The 17030-nt window shown below is 45.4% G+C and overlaps 6 protein-coding genes across 6 annotated transcripts; 3 read left to right on the plus strand and 3 right to left on the minus strand.

Moving 5' to 3' along the window:
* Positions 1 to 347: 347 nt before the first annotated feature.
* On the plus strand, positions 348 to 1431 carry LOC124306675 (histidine-rich glycoprotein-like). The gene has a single exon (XM_046767544.1). It carries the CDS (start codon positions 386 to 388, stop codon positions 1157 to 1159), a length of 774 nt encoding a protein of 257 aa, XP_046623500.1. The 5' UTR covers positions 348 to 385; the 3' UTR covers positions 1160 to 1431.
* Positions 1432 to 3965: 2534 nt separating this feature from the next.
* LOC124307197 (uncharacterized) lies at positions 3966 to 11741 on the plus strand. Its single transcript, XM_046768646.1, has 4 exons — positions 3966 to 4808; positions 6468 to 6835; positions 9224 to 9871; positions 10698 to 11741. The coding sequence occupies exons 1-4, from the start codon at positions 4016 to 4018 to the stop codon at positions 11583 to 11585; spliced, it is 2697 nt and encodes an 898-aa protein (XP_046624602.1). The 5' UTR covers positions 3966 to 4015; the 3' UTR covers positions 11586 to 11741.
* LOC124307039 (histidine-rich glycoprotein-like) lies at positions 6130 to 7130 on the minus strand. The gene has a single exon (XM_046768332.1). The coding sequence runs from the start codon at positions 7037 to 7039 to the stop codon at positions 6305 to 6307; it is 735 nt and encodes a 244-aa protein (XP_046624288.1). The 5' UTR covers positions 7040 to 7130; the 3' UTR covers positions 6130 to 6304.
* On the minus strand, positions 9067 to 10033 carry LOC124307038 (histidine-rich glycoprotein-like). The gene has a single exon (XM_046768331.1). It carries the CDS (start codon positions 10013 to 10015, stop codon positions 9242 to 9244), a length of 774 nt encoding a protein of 257 aa, XP_046624287.1. The 5' UTR covers positions 10016 to 10033; the 3' UTR covers positions 9067 to 9241.
* A 1158-nt stretch (positions 11742 to 12899) lies between the features above and the next one.
* LOC124307182 (protein starmaker-like) lies at positions 12900 to 15069 on the plus strand. The gene is made up of 2 exons (XM_046768622.1): positions 12900 to 13361; positions 13459 to 15069. The coding sequence occupies exons 1-2, from the start codon at positions 12965 to 12967 to the stop codon at positions 14625 to 14627; spliced, it is 1566 nt and encodes a 521-aa protein (XP_046624578.1). The 5' UTR covers positions 12900 to 12964; the 3' UTR covers positions 14628 to 15069.
* Positions 15055 to 17009, minus strand: LOC124307198 (glycine-rich cell wall structural protein-like). Its single transcript, XM_046768647.1, has 2 exons — positions 16299 to 17009; positions 15055 to 16064 (listed from the first exon to the last, which is right to left on the minus strand). The coding sequence occupies exons 1-2, from the start codon at positions 16660 to 16662 to the stop codon at positions 15055 to 15057; spliced, it is 1374 nt and encodes a 457-aa protein (XP_046624603.1). The 5' UTR covers positions 16663 to 17009.
* Positions 17010 to 17030: the final 21 nt, after the last annotated feature.

Raw genomic sequence — 17030 nt, forward strand, 5'->3', positions numbered from 1 at the left:
TCTTCCAGTGGCCTTCTTTATTTCTCCATGTCTGGGGGAATTGAGTTGGTCAGGTATACGATGCATAATTTTTCGTTGCAAATCTAGGACGACCTGTGTAATTCATTCCCCACTGAAGTTACCCAAATGCCGTATACGAGCAATGGTGCAGCTCGTTACAAGCAACCAAGCGGATTGATCCGAAGGCTAAATCAAACGAGGTTTCGGTTGAGAGCTCGTGAAAGCCGGCGGGCTACCGTGGTGGTCAATATTCGCCGCCACTCTCCGTCGATTAGGATGAAAGTGATCGAGATGCCCGGAAACCGCGGGGCGGGCCTCGATAATATTTAAGTGAGCATACCTCCCGCCAAGTTATCAGTTTAGTTTCGAGTTCCTATAGATCAAGATGGTGCGAAGTGTCGGGGTTCGCTTGCTCCTGGCCTCGGGCATCCTTTGCGTCCTGATCATCTTCACGGCGGCGCGGGACGTCAGGGACGTCAAGCGAAGAGATGAGCGTGATCTAGACCTGGTAGCCGCAGCCTCCGGACACGGCCACCATTCCGAGTCGGGCGGAGGGCACAAGCATCACTCCGACCACCATGAGACCCACGGTGAGAAGGGGGACAAGGGCTACAAAAAGCACCATCACCACGACGAGGGTGATCACGGGGAGCACGGGAAGGAGCACCACGCTGGGCATCACGAGGAGCACGGTGGTCACGAGAAGAAACACCACGACGAGGCGGCGAAGTACGGCGAGCACCACGAGGGTGAAAAGGGTCACAAAGGCGGGAAGTTTGGGGAGAAGAAGGGCCACAAGAAAGGGCACAAGACCAAGGGATACCACAACAAGTTCCACAAGGACGAGTATCACAAGGAGCACAAGTTTTACGACGATTATCACAAGGGTGGACACCACGCGAAGCACGGTGACTTCCATGGACACCATGAGAAGAAGGAAGGCGGCCACAAGAAGGGCGGTCACCATCACTCCGGCTACCATGATGACCACCACGGAAAGAAGGGTCATCATGACAAAGGACACCACGACGAGGATCACAAGGGTCATCACGGGAAACACGGACACGAAGAGCACCACGCTCACCACGATTCGTACGGCAAGAAGGGTGCCCATAAAGACGGAAAGAAATACGGATTCAGCAAAGGTCACAAGGGCTGATCATCTCCTGAGTTTTCTTCCGGGGATATCATTTATATGGTAGCTTTGATCACTGTACATATACTTTGTCAAATCCAAAACGCAGAACATGCATCGTCGAATGTGCGATATGTTTTTTTTATTTGTAAATAAGTGTACTGAATATTTTATAATTGAATTTTATCATTTGTTTTATTGTACGTACCTCATGTATCAATCATTCATTTGATATGTTTCTGTTGCCAATGTTGTTCAATATACAAGCTTACTTTTGTGCTCTAGACCACAGTTTCCTTGCAATTTTCTTTACGATCCTCCTCGACCACGTTTATCTCCGTTACTTGCGTGAAAATAAACAATTTTTCAGCTTTACAAGATTTTATTGTCTATAACAGCTGCACGAATTTCAGAGTCGTGAGCAGCAGTCGCTTGGATCCCAGGCCGATCTCGGCTTTATTTATTCATTAACTCATTTTTATCTGGTCGCTTTCTGTCCGTCTCTAGTCCTCTTGATTCATCCGTGTCGTTTAACGTAATTTTTATTCCTGAATGCTTCTTACTATGACCTCGAAACTGACCTTTTACTATATTCGCTCAAGTTATTAAACTCGAGTTTTATTCGCTATCCACTTTCCAGAATTAACGTTCACCCTCTTCGGAGCATACGGCTTATCTGATATGAGTACTGTATTAATTGCGCAGACACTTTGCTTTTTTACACATGTAACAAACTTAATCGCAAGTTTTACGCATAATTAATTTTTTTTCCCATCTGTGTTCCGGTATTCACGGGAAAATTTAATTTCTACCTTGTCGCAGAGTTAACTGCTTCGCTTTAAAAACAGCATGGACAGGCCTACAAGCTTTTAATTTCTGCAGCATTTGTTTACACCGTGATAACGACGAGTCGCTGCAGTATCCGTGAAATTATAAGTATCTGTGTTTTACCCACGATACGCTACGGGCTTCTAAAAAAATACGTAGTGATTCACTCTTCGCGTTGTTTATACTATACATGTATACAGAGGTATATCTTTGTTCAGTCCACTTTAGATCGTCGGAGTTACCCGCATGGTACGTATAGCCGTCAGATTTTACGTAACGCTGAGAGCAAATTCCGAAGAGCCCGTTTCCCTGAAGGTTTTGTACTACTCGGCAAATTTTAGTATTACCACTATGCAGCATTCATGTGGCTGAAACACTTTCCGTAATTCGCTTTGTACAGATGACATCGCGCTATTGTTAATCATGGAAATAAAGCATTCGGCAGGAATCTAGTTAAATTAATTTCAGTAAAAAACAATTTACGACGCGATTCTGGGCAAGTGTGTATATGCGTGTCTGTTTGTTGGAACTGGGAATTACTGGACACGTAACAAATTGTTGAACAAATAAAATGCACCTAACGGACCCGTGAAATGAGTTTCGTGACACTCTTTATCACGTAATTGGAACATGGGCGCCGAAATAAATTCAGTAAATATTTCTCGATGTACGTAGAGTTAGGAGAAATTGATTGCGACGAATAGTCCGTAAAACAACGTGAAACATTCGACCTTCACCATCAACAGTAACGCATCTGAATTATTAAACCTCCAAGTGTTTCATGATTTGCAGAGAATTAGATCAGACCTAATTTTCCTCCTTGGTGGTCAAATTCCAAAATCTGTCGAAATCCCGAGAAACGGTGTGCACCAGAGTTTCGATTTTACCGATATTTATTCTCAGCTGCGAGAAATGAGTATGTGAGACAATTTACTTCCAGGTACGATTTATCACGATAATCCGTTTGGAGGATTTGTAATTTCTCCGACGTAAGTACTAGATAATATTTCAGGAAAAACCTTTAACAATAAGATAATTGGAACTGATTATATTTCTGCTGAAATCATGATACCATGATGAAATTTGGTCGATCTACCGGTATCATTTGATTACGGTAGGAGAAAATGATATCAAAAAACAATTATTGAAGCTTTTGACGGTGCGTGCTACCATCATACCAGGACGTGTGTTGCAAGCTTGTATAGTAGTATCTTGATTTACCAGGGATATTTACTCTGTAAGGTTGTGTTAAAACAGCGATATTGGTAAATATTTATATTCTCTGATTAATGGATGCGGGCCGATTTGATGGTGATATTTGGAATTGCTTATCAATTTCAGTTATTGCATGCGGTTGTAGAGAGTGAGCAGTATCGAGGTGGGGAAGATACGCAGCATAGTTTGAGGGTATGCCTGAAACTAATCAATTTCGCTGCGGTAACAGATATCGCTTCTATTAATAGTTTACTAAAACCGTTGCGAATGCCAACTCGTGCCGATCACATTTCACTTGCGGGGAAATAAGACGTAGATGTGAATTTTTCCGCGATTTCACGTTCGTACGATGAGCTTAGGTAGGAAGTTACGTTCTTCGTAAAGAAGAATTCTTTGAAAAGAAGTTACCTACGTTCCCCGTTAGTTTCACAATGATGAGTCCTGGGAAATGTGAGTTACGGGTTTCGATCAGTTTTGCATAGGTGTTTGTAGTTATCTAAGTGATCGGGTTACGCAAGTCTGATCTAGGCTAAAGCTAATTGACCAAATCGCCGCAAAAACTTACCACCGTCCTTTTTGCCAGCCGGGTTGTTTTACCCACTTCACGGCTCGTCTGTCTGTCCGCGTCAACTTCGGTCATTGCGATTCGTGGTGCCTTGCCACATGACTGCGCATCGTGTAGAACACCACTCATACGAAAGCAAAACCGTGTATTGCACGTTGCTGGTCTCAAGTATTGAGGGCTTCAGGCAGCGGCCCGGTTCCAAAAGAAATAAGATATAAATAGGATCGGGTTGATAGAGAAGTCAGTCGTGTTACGAGCTCCGACTTTTGAGCATGACTCGAGGTATAGGGCGAGGCTTTTTGGTGCTCGCGGTGCTCTGCGCCGCTTTGGCCGCAGCTGCGGCGAAGGAGGATCTTAAAAAGAGGGACAAGCATGTCATAGACCAGGTCGTGGCCGCTTCGGGGCACAGCCACCACTCTGAGTCCGGTGGAGGACATAAGCACCACTCCGACCATCACGAGGAGCATGGTGAGAAGGGCGACAAGGGCTACAAGAAGCATCACCATCACGACAAGGGTGACCACGGCAAACATGGGAAAGAGCATCACGAAGGGCACCACGAGGAGCACGGTGGCCATAAGAAGAAGCACCACGACGAGGCCGGTAAACACGGTGAACACCACGAGGGTGAGAAGGGCCACAAAGGCGCAAAGTTCGGGGAGAAGAAGGGGCACAAGAAAGGCCAGAAGACCAGCGGGTATCACCACAAAGCCCACAAAGATGAGTACCACAAAGAACACAAGTTCTACGACGACTACCACAAGGGTGGACACCATGCCAAGCACGGTGACTTTCACGGGCATCATGGAAAGAAGGAGGGAGGCCACAAGAAGGGTGGTCACGATCACTCCGGCTACCACGATGACCACCATGGTAAGAAGGGACACCACGAGAAGGGACACCACGACGAGGACCACAAGGGTCATCACAGTAAACACGGTCACGAAAGCCACCATGCTCATCACGAAGAACACGCGAAGAAGGGTGGTCATTCCGGCGGAAAGAAGCACGGCTTCTCGAGTGGCGGTGGAGGCGGTGGCGGCGGTGGCGGTGGCGGACACCACTAAGCAGGATTCCGTCGTTGCGACAATACTTATTGTTGTTGTTGTTGTTGTGAAAGTGTTTGACGAGTTTCGAGTCACTGCCGATACTCAATATTATTGTTGACTAGTCTGTAAATTTCACTGTTTCAATCGTCGTTGCATTTGTTTATAATATTAAACGACAATTGTTCAAAGATATTTGCCTGATATTTACCGTGAAAAAATATCCTTTCCCTCATCATTTCACCTGTGTCGATTCAATGTTTTGTATTTCAGGTCTTACCTTTGTTTTTAATTATATTTAAACCTTGTATTGGTATATCGTGCTCACGAGTATGCGAAACTTTCTCTTTAATGTGTGTAGCTGACTTTGACAGGTCGTGTATTCATTCGAAAATCAACTAACGATAATGCTCGTTTACTAAATAGTACGAATATTTGGAAATTACATCGCACGATACTTCAGCAGAATCGCGGCGAGGTATTTTGCTAATAACGGAATGTTTCGTGGCGATACATTATACCTATTCGCAATTTATGTAATTCGCCTGGGTGTCGAACGACCAGAAGAAAGTTATGAAGTAAATATTGAACGGACGACATTTTTTGGCTGCTCAGTGCTCGGTCGTCTGAAAATTAAATAGTACACTTGAAAACACAGATGTTATTGTCAATAAACTGAAATAGTTTAATTTAAGACTTGAGTTGTATGCATTTCTCTACAGAAAATCAAAATATTTTTTTTATTCACGCGTTTGTTTTATTTTTGTGTTTTTCAATTAATTATCAATGCAATGGTTTCTTTAATTACTTTCCAAAATTTCTAAAATCCGTGCGGTAGAAAATAAGAATTTCCTATGTACCGTAGCTCATTTTCCTACTTTTCTATTTTGCACAGATTGACTGGAATGCCATTTACATATATAACTATCATCGCTGTATATGTTCTAAATCCATTTATTCTGCAAATGTTATGATATTCATGATAATTCCCTGCTCGTTGACTAAGTATGTATAAATATATCTATACTGCTTACGTCGTTCCTTCATACACTGAGGTAAAGATTTGTTCTGGAACTCTATTTAAAGCAACGAAGGCATTCGGTTTTGTAGCAGAGTTTCATATAATTTACAGTGCGGGGTAACGTTCTCGATTTACGTGTATCTTTCCTTTTACCCTGATGTTGATACAATTATTGAAGTTTGGTCCAAATAGTCTAGTAGGCTTGAAATAGACTCTGAATAACAATCAAAATGGTCTGTTCAGGATTGATTAGTGAAGTAGCAAACCGGATAAGTGTTAGATGGATTTGAATATCGGGTATTCTAAAGCAAACATTTAGTTACGGGTAGAGTGATTGTTTTATTGTTCTATAAATAAGTCAACAATAACAATTAATTAGGACTAACAACAACAACTGCTCCACAAGCCACGCTCTTAGCAAGACAGCGTAGTCGACGCCTAGGAACGCCGTAACCAGCTGGCGGTATTTCGAAGTAGTGACGATCTTGCAGGATTTAATGTCCTTTTTTGAAAGCCCATTTCTTGTGGTCCTCGTGACCTCCCTTCTTTCCGTATCCATGGTGGTGATGGTGGTGCTCGTCGTGACCTCCGGCGCCCTTGTGACCCTTGTGGTCATGGTGATGAGATCCCTTTTCGTGATGTCCTTTCTTTCCGTAGTGGTCCTCGTGATGGCCGCTGTGGTGGTGGCCTCCCTTGTGGTGGCCGCCCTTCTTGTGCCCATGCTCGTGATGATGTCCGCCATGCTTCTCGTGGTGACCGGAGTCGTGGTGTTCGTCATGGAACTCCTTGTCCTTCTTGTACTCGTCGAGTTTCTTGACTTCGTGGTGGCCCTTGGTGCTGTGCCCTTTTCCATAGTGTCCCTTCTCACCGTATTTGTGACCCTTCTCACCCTTTTCGCCCTTGTGGTGCTCAGCGTGGTAGCCGTCGTCGTGGTGGTGGTGTTTCTTGTGTCCTTCGTGGTCATGGTAGTGACCATGGTGTCCCTCCTTGTCGTGGTGGCCCTTCTCTCCCTTCTCGTGGTCGTGGTGTGACTTGTAGCCCTTGTCACCCTTGTCCCCGTGGTGGTGGAAGTGGTCGGAGTGGTGTTCCTCACCACCACCCTTCTCGAAGTGATGTTTGGACTCGGCCGTCTCAAGGTCGCGGCGATCCCTTATTTCTCTGCATGATGTAATGGCCACGCAAAATAGCAGCGCCATGCAGAACGGCAAAGTGCCGCTCAACGATATCATGCTGCTGCAGTTACTATCGCCGTTTTACCTGGCTTTATTGTAAGATCGTCCGATGTTCTTTATCCACTGCCGGAGGAGATATGACTTTTGCACAGCGCGGTCGTATTATTTATACGATTGACCTGCTGACTGTTGGCGATAATTGCGGAGGTAGTGGTGGAGGGTTGGGCGAAGAGGGCTAAATAGTATATACCGATCCACAGGTCTCGCTGAGTGGGGGTCGGTTTCCCCAGGTGTTGCATTAGGCGATCGGCGCCTTTTTATGCCCACACATCGTACTGCCTCACTTTCCTATTATTTACCAAGCCAAGAGAGCAGACCACACTACCGCAACAGGACACACCGAGTCAATTTGAGTTGCCGCACTCACTGAGATATGCTTTCACGGTTTCCGCAGAACACAGACACTTGGTTTTGTTGAGCAAAAGTGTTTCGTAATCGCTTATTTATATCGGGAGAAAAATTATATAAATCTAATTGCGCAATTCAATCAGCAAACCGGGATATACTTTGGTGTTTCACGTTTCGGAGTATAATGCAGGTGAGTTTACCGAGGCATTAATTCATCATATGGCAATTATTCTTTTTTCACCCGCATGCGTTTCTTTTTTTCCCTCTTCATTGGGCTGCTTGTAGTCACGTTGATTCTTTCAGCACCTGCGCCTATACAGGCTTCGCCTCTGAGCAGCGTTCTGTTCGGCGACTAATTTCTTGCACGCTCACATGATATTCACAATTTTTATTTGCTACATCAACCCTGTGTGACAAATTGGCATGATTAATTGGGATTTGCTTTTTATTTGGGCAAAAAATCGTTCACGTTGAAATTATAGTTAAGTGTTGGAAGGTGCCCGTTAACTTCACAGGTTTTCCAAGTATGAGCTACATACACGGTGAAACAATTTGGATGACTTGTAACGACAAAACGATCGCCTATGGCAGACATTGAGTTAACGGTTTTCTCGAATCAATCGCTTCCCTGATCATCCAGTGCTTTCAGAATGCTATTCATTCAGGATAGCGCAAACGACAAACTTCCAGCGTAGTTTACGTATTTCCGCTAATTACCATTTAAGAATAAGACCAATCAAGTGTAAACACGGCAGGAAGACTCTTTATTAAGTGCTGTCCGAATCATAAGAGACGAAATTAATAATCGACTCTACTTTCGAAACTTTTGTCGGTTATAATATACACGTGGACCAAATTTGGCTTTGTGTACTAAATATAATACGGTTCTATGAAGTTAGCTCCCGTCTGCAGCTGAGTCTCTGCGTGTATAAATGACTGAATTTATCCTGCATTGGTGAGTCACGACAAATATATTTTTAACTCGAATATAACTGTGGAATAGTAATAAGTATATACATTTCTTGGTTTTTGAATTACAAGTTTAAACCAAGATGACGAATCTGTTCAACGTGGCTTCTTCACCAATTGTAATTCGGTAATAATGAGTAAGATTCACGTATCAATTATGCCGGGTAAAAAGGGCCGTAACTGAAAAAACTTTGCGGGGTTGAGACGTAGTAATTTTCATTATGGTTGGGAAGATGAATTCAAGGAGAATCCTTGCGCATCCGACGCTTGGAGGAGATCGAAGTTGACTCTCTGCAGGCGCGTGAAGAACTTCGGATCGTACGGCTAAGTATGTTCCCAATTTCTTCGGAAGAATATTCTCGCGAAAGTAGTAATACAGATTTTGCCTCTGCGACAACTTCAAGTTGTTTACAGGTGGATGAGACAATATTGTGAAGTAAAAAACTTCGAGTCTAATTTTTTTGATTCCTTAGATGAGAAATGTGTAATCTATTTTAAATATGCGACCATTTGTGGAGCTTTAAATATTCGAGGGAAAACGATATCCCGTTATCGGTACAATTATTGTGATAATTATTCTCCCGCCCGACCATTGTGAAAAAAATCCGGGAATCAAATTGAATTGTTTATCAGGACTGAATTAATTACTGCGCCAATTTTTATTACGAATTCGATAGTGACGCGGGGTTTAATGTAACAAGGACGTGTATGTTTTAATGTTTTAATTTTTTTCGTAATCTCTTCGTATGGTTTACGTCATACAGTAAATCAACAATAATAATTTTTTCAACAAATATTTGCATAGCATTAGTTAACAGAATAATAAAGATCAACAGATAATAACAACTATTCCTATTGTGGAAGGAGGTTACAGCTATCGGCTCAATGATGTCCGTGGGAGTAACCGTGCTTCTTGCCTTCGTGGTGTCCGCCCTTCTTTCCGTAGTCTTCGTGATGCGAGTGGTGGTGATCGTGTCCGTGTTTTCCATGCCAGCCTTTGTGGTCATGGTCGTAGTGCCCCTTGTCGTGGTGTCCCTTCTTGCCATGGTGATCGTCGTGGTAGCCGGAGTGGTGGTGGCCTCCCTTCTTGTGGTGTCCTTCCTTGGATCCATGGTGCCCGTGGTGGTGTCCGTGCTTTTCATGATGTCCACCCTTGTGGTGGTCATCGTAGAACTTGTGTTCCTTGTGGTACTCGTCCTTGTGGGCCTTCTTGTGGTAACCATGGCTCTTCTCGCCCTTTTTGTGTCCCTTCTTCTCTCCGAATTTGTGCCCTTTGTGGCCGTGTCCGTGCTCATGGTGATGGCCGTGGTGGCCATCTTCGTGATGGTGCCCCTTCTTATGGCCGCCGTGCTCCTCGTGGTGTCCAGCGTGATGCTCTTTGCCATGATGACCATGGTCGCCTTCGTGGTGGTGGTGGTGCTTCTTGTAACCCTTGTCACCCTTCTCGCCGTGCTCCTCGTGGTGATCGGAGTGATGTTTGTGGCCTCCGCCGGACTCGTGGTGATGGCCATGGTGCGATGCGGCGGCCACGAGATCCCTCTTCTCCCTCACATCACGGGCAGAAGAAGCTGATATCACAGCGCAGAGCACCGCCAATGCCAGGCAGGACTTTAATCCGAACCCCCTGGCCATGCTTGTGCTATTGGGACTGAACATGGATATTGACTGACGCTCCGTCATGGATTCAAAGCTTATATAGTTGGACCCAGTTGCGCTTATACGTAATCGCTTTCGTTCGGGTAACCCAAGCGCTCACTGGCTCATTCACAATCCGAGGTACATATTTCGCAAACGTATGGTCGCCATCCATCCAGAAATTGCTGCACCGTTGCCGAAACCGTTAGTCGATCAGATTCAATGACTTCCTGAAAATCCTGAAAAATTTTCCCACACCATCTTTTGCTTGTCACTTGAAATGTTCATTCGTCAGAGCTTGAATGAGCGCAATAATTTGTTATTATCGAATCGATATAGTCTGACACTGTCTGACCGGTAAATAAAGTAGGAATGGGATTACTTGAGATGATATATCGAACCAAATACAATGTAGAATAAAAACAGTAGTGGCACGTGGACCGTACTGTCGAAATGTTCTGGGGTTAAAGGTTGCTGGACTTGTCTCCTCTCCTACGCAGGGAAGGAGAGCTCGTTCTCACGGGATTGTCGTCGAACGTTAGTCACGGTCTTGAGTTTGAGCAAGCAGGCATGATTTCAAGGAGTTACATAATGCATTTGGTTAGCAGTCAGCCTGATGGATGGCTGGACTGCTTGGTAGACTGAATCTTGCATTTCCATTACGTTTCAAGGAGGTTAAGGAAACAATACTTTCGTAATGTAATTACAACCGGTCGACAAAGAACTACCGCTTCTCAAATATCTCCGATTATTCTGCGTTCGATATAAAATACGGACAATCGCGACAGCTTATCATACTAAAGACGGCAGTGAAATCAACAACTTAGCTCTCGGTATAGGAAAAACCCCCGTTACTATGAAGTGCCTAGTGGTGGTGTGTCTGCTGGCCGTTTCTTTAGAGTACAGTCTAACGAGTGCTCGTCAGATCGACCCGAGGAATCGGCGCGATCTCGAAGCGGCCGCGTCACATCATCACTTTGAGAAGGGCGGGGGTGAGGAGCACCACGCCGATCACTACTCTAAGAAGGGAGAGAAGGGTGATAAGGGCTACAAGTCGCATCACGACCACGAGAAGGGAGAGAAGGGCCACCACGACAAGGAGGGACACCACGGTCACTACAGCGACCACGGTGGTCACAAGAAGCACCACCATCACGACGACGGGTATTACGCAGAGCATCACAAAGGGGAGAAGGGTGAGAAGGGTCATAAATACGGAGAGAAGGGACACTACCACAAGGGTCACAGCACCAAGGGACACCATGAAATCCACAAGCTTGACGAGTACAAAAAAGATAAAGAATTTTATGACGAACACCACGATTCGGGGCACCACGAGAAGCATGGTGGGCATCATTACGAGCACGGGCACAAGAAGGGTGGCCACCACAAGAAGGGCCACCATCACAGCGGCCATCACGAGGACCATCACGGAAAGAAGGGACACCACGAGAAGGGATCTCACTACCACGATCACAAGGGACACAAAGATGCTGGCGGTCACGACGAGCACCACCATCATCACCACGGGTACGGAAAGAAGGGAGGTCACGAGGACCACAAGAAATGGGCCTTTAAAAAGGGTCATTAGAGAGAAAAGCGTTTCTGCGGAACAACCCTTGACCCACGCTTCATCGATCATCGAAAGCCTGTTACTTGTTATGTTTGTTTACCCGAATATTTTTCTTTTCGATGTATTTATTTGCCTTGGCATGAATAAATCTTCCGAAACGGTACATTAATTTAAGCATATTATCGTATTGTAATGTTGAATCGGAACCCTCGGGCCAGTTTTCTTCATCTCCATAAACATCCGTCAAACCTGAAAAGCGTTGAATTTCTTATAAATCTCAACCTACGGGATTGTGGCCATTTTTTGCAGCGGATCATCTCACAATTGGTGGCAGATATTGCGGCAGTTCTTTCACCTATCCATCACTACGAGCGAACTTAGAGCGAGCATTTTTGTATTTACTCGGTAATGTAACGGTTGAAAAAGAATTGTCATATTTTCCGTCAGACTTTAATTTCCTTTAGCAAAACGAGCTTAATGCAGCTCGAGGTAGCGCCGCACCGAAGCAAATGTGCGACGTTTTTCTATTCAACAAAACGATTGACTAGTTTCTTTAACTAAGTCGTTGCGCACATTTACAGTTATGCGGTTTCGTCGAGTCATGCCTGCTGATGATGTGGCACTGCTGTAACAGTAGTGTGACGGAAAAACGAAATAAGGCCAATTTTCATAATACCCGAAGCTATTTAGTTGGTTGAAAACACTCTCTAATCAGTTCCGACTCTAGAGGAGTTATGCAATCCTTTTGCGTCCAATCGTCGCATTCGAACTAATCGATTTCTTCGGTGACATAAATAGCACTGTTTCGTTTACTATTTATTTGAAATGCATGAGAAAACCGTCCAATCTTCAACGAAGAAAACTGTGGATAAATCTCTTTCCGGTTTGTGTAACAAACTTTGCGCTGTAACTCTACTAATTAGACCCTTAACATTGCATCTGCTGTTTGCGACACTCTCCTGGTTACCGGACTATACGTAACGTGAATCTTTTTCTCCTGTAAATTGTCCACGTGTCAAGTTCATCTCGCTGCTTATATGTCGGCGACGGTGTATTCGCGTTACGAAAGTGGTCGCGTTTGCTCGCTCAATAACCCCAATAAATTCACGTCGTAATTAAACTGTACTACAGACTACCACGCCGTGGGATGGTGCTTCCCAGTTCCGTGGAGGAGGGCCTTACTCGATTCAGTATGCATTCGTGAAAAGATTTCTCGGGGGATTAGTCTGCAGTAGGTGAAGTGAGTTGAGTCGATCGTCGGCCTCCACTACCTCAGCGTATAAATAACTTGCAATCATCTAGTTTCTGGATAGTTTTACCTAGTCACTCGCTAATGACAGTCTGCATAACTCGAGCCATAGCTCGAGCTTCCCGAATCTTCGATAGACTGCTGAACGATGCGAACAACGTATCCGTTCATACTCATTCAGGCAGTCGCTGTATTTTTCACTGAGACCAAGTCCGACTCGGTTTTCTCGGTGAATATTATTAAGAGGCTTGTCCAGGATCTTCAAACTTCGCCGTTTGGATACAGCTTCAGTCACCATAGCGACAGTCATCATCCTGGGGGATACAACACGAATGTCAAACATGGCACAACGAAGATGTCTCGGCGAATCGGGATAAAGAGTGCGACAAAAATGAAGAGAGCTGAGCCCAGTTCTCCCGGAGGTTCCGTGAACCAGGGCATGACTCGAAGTTATCAGCTCACCGGAAGTTATGGATTCGTGATATCCCACGGATTTGATATCGGGGAAAACGACGACGCCCCCACAGCCGGCGATTCACATTACGGTGAGGTTTATAATATACAATCGATCGTTTCAAGTCATCCGGGTTGCACCGGTGGCCGAATCACGACTTCGTTTAATTCCTTGATGTGTTGTCGTAGGAGCGAGTAATGCTGAAAGTATTGCGGTTTTGCAGCTGAACAAAGAGGACTCTAATGACCCGAATATTAACCCTAACGTAAAAGCTCAGGAAGCCGGGGGCGACTCTGAGAAAGAAATATACGGATCGTACTCGGATTATGACAAGCTTTTCGATCACGACAAAAACTCACCATCCGTCAATCTGCAGCAATATTACGGATCGGATCTCCAGGATAGAAGAAAAGAAAAATACGCTGCGCAGGATAGATACGGTGAATCTAATAACGGCGGGGACAAGGGGGCACATGTTGAAACCGAAAAATATATTGAATTGGAAGATTTCAGTGACAGGGGGCGAGGTGACCAACTCGATGATGGAAATGTAGAAAAATATTTTCCCAGCGAGAGAGTGGAATTGTATAAAGGATACGGCGAGAATGAGAGTCACGACAAATATAGCGAGCCTTTGAAAAAAAAATCTCAGCTCGTCGCGGCTGACGAAAGTAATTACGGCGAACCGTACAGGTCCATCGATTGGACCCAGTATAATATAGATCCGAAATTCGAATTTGCAGATGACTTTTTGGCAAATGATTTTTTCAAAGAATACAATGAATTTTTTTACGGCAGTCATGGCGATTCCGGGCATGATCATGATTTTCACTTCGATCACGAAGATCACGGCGATCACGGCTTCGAGGATGACATTGGCCACCATTTCGAAGGCGGCCACAGCGCGGAGGATTTCTTCGACCATTCGAACTTTGGCGGAGATTATTACGAAAAGGGAGCTGGTGAAAAGAACAGTAACTTCGGGAACAAGAGTGGTAGCAAAAAGAGCACAAAAGAAACGGGGTATCATAACATACTGCACAAAGACGAATTTAACAAAGATCACACATTCTACTCAAACGCGGACCAGGATGGTCACTTCGATAACGAAAAGGATTACCATGGGCATCATTCCCTGCACGACAAGAATCACGAAAATGCCGATCATCGGGACTCTCGTTCGCACGGTGACTATCACGGAAAGGGTTACGACGAAGACAAGGGGCACTACATCGATGACGATGTTTCTCATCACGTCGAATATGATCACGCGTCCTTTTTCGGCGATAAATCTGAGTACAACGATGCCGGGGACGATGAATATGGCATCCAGCACGAAGATAAGCATGAGTATTGAAAGCTGATCGTGAACTAAATATCTTACCTCGACTTGTAGCGAACTAGCTTTCTAAGGCCTCGTATATTCGAAGTTTCAGCCTTCGAGGGTAAGGCAAGCCCCTCAATGGCTGCAGGTGAATAATTAGTTGGTTGTTTACGTGAGTAAGTCTTGGACGAGTGGTACGAGCATTTAACTTTCTACAGGGAGAAATTTCAGTAACGTTATTTCCCAAATAGAAATAACATATGATTTACGATATATACATCGCATGTACCTACGATTAGTTGAAATAAATAGTACACATAGCGTGGATATCAGAAAATTGTCACTACCGCCACAACGCCATATTACATCTTGTACAATAAATAACTATATAATAAAATAACGTTACAGAGTCGATACATTCGCCATGCATAGAATCATATTACGCTTATTGCATCGCCTATTAATAGATCTTCTTGACATAGTCATCCGATGATTGTCCATACTTCTTCTCCCCCTTGTGACCGTCCTTCTTGGCGTATTCAATCTCGTTATCAAAGTGCTCCTTCTCTCCTGCTTCTCGATCGTGGCCTTGAACAGCGCCGTACTGATGTCCGTTTGTGAACGATCCCTTCTTCGCCTGGTTGTCCTCGTGGTGAGCAGCGTCAACCTTTTCGGCCTTCTCGTACTCACCCTTGGCGGCGTCGTGATGCGCGTTTTCTGATCCGTACGTCTCCTTTTGGCCGCTGGCGTGATCGGAGTCATAGAAGGACGTGTCCTTCTTGAACTCGTCCTTGTGGTAAACGTTGTGGAAGCCGGACGTCTTGTGCCCCTTTTTGTGTCCCCCGCTCTTGTGGAAGGTCTCTCCCTTCTCGCCCTTGGCGGCGGCGTTCGACTCGGCGTACTTCTTCTCCTCTTCGGCTTCACCTTTTTTCGCTCCACCGGCGCTGCTGTACGCGCCCGCTTGCTTCTCCTCGTCTATCTTCCCCTTCTCGCCCTTGTCGAACCCCTCGGAGACCTTGTAGCCCTTGGAGCCCTTCTCGCCAGCGGCGGCCGCTTCAGCCGCCTGGAACTCGGCACCACCCCCGTTGTTGTACGCCCCTGCGCTAGCGGCTCCACCAATGCCTCCGTGTCCCAATCCCCCAAGAGATCCCGTTATTGGAATGTACTGACCATGAGCTAGACCAGCCCCTACGCCGATTCTGCCGTACCCCAGGCCCCCCTGCAATCCCCCTGCCTGAATCAGCCCACCCCCCAAACCCCCCAGCCCCTGAAGCCCATCGCCCAGTCCGCCCCCGAGTCCAGCTAGGCCAATACCGTTTTTTGAAATCCCGTAACCAAGCCCCAGACTGCCAGCTGCGCCCCCGCCATAACCAAGTCCGCCTATTCCCAGCCCAGTCTCGTCAAAGCCGCCCCCACCGATATTTCCGCTGTAGCCGTTCATGGAGGCAATATTGTTGGATCCGATATCACCTGCGTGATCGAGCCAATTAGTAATGATTGGTGCGGAATGAGTAGTGAAGTTGATCGAGACCGGCGTTAAAATCCTTTTAAAGTAGGAGCAAATTCTTTAAGTGAAATCGAGGCTTGTGTGACAATATCGAAAGGATATTATTATGACTATGGTGTTACGAGAGTTGATCGATGAACAGAAACTCAGCGACCTTGCAGTCTGAAGAAATCTTCTATAAATGTCACGTCACTCACCACCACCAAAGTTTCCAATACTGTATTTAGATGGAAAATTAATTCCTGAGCCGCCGGAAAATTGTCCAAGTCCCCCGGAACCCCCAAAATTTCCACCTCCGAGTGACCCTATGCCCTGCAAAGGCGAGCCGTAGTTGTAGCCACCGGAAATACCGGAACTCAGCCCTCCGGAGTTGAAAAGTTGGCCTTGACCGTTCCCGTTTCGCCTGAATATGTATCCGGTCGCTGACGTCTCGAGGTCTTCCAATCCGGAGCCGGAGACCACGAGATTTTTGTCGCTGTCATCTGCCGTTAAAACTGGCTCTTTGGCACTGACGGTAAAACTTGAGATGCACACTAACGCGACACTTGCGAGCAATTTCATTTTCGGAGCTTCTTGAATCTCAGCGTGACAACCTTATCCGACTATTATCCGTAAAACGACGCGGTTTGTTTTAATGTTTAGCATGGGGCCGCAGCTCCTTTTATATGAATAATCTTTGGCAACTGCCGGCTTACTGTTGCCACATGTTCCACGATATGTGGATTACAAGCTAATTAAAGGAATCCTGCTTCCTTCGCTAATTAGACGTATATCCGCTCTCATTCCCGATGTTGCATACTTGTCCCACATATCAGAGTGAGTTCGCCGGCGACAAACTTACGAGACTTTACTCACCAGTCAACCGGAAAATCAGTCTGAATTAAACTTTGGATCCTAGGAGGATCCATAATTAGTATTTTACTTAAAAT

This window comes from Neodiprion virginianus, chromosome 6, assembly GCF_021901495.1.
Source record: "Neodiprion virginianus isolate iyNeoVirg1 chromosome 6, iyNeoVirg1.1, whole genome shotgun sequence".
In the NCBI taxonomy this organism is placed as follows: domain Eukaryota; kingdom Metazoa; phylum Arthropoda; class Insecta; order Hymenoptera; family Diprionidae; genus Neodiprion; species Neodiprion virginianus.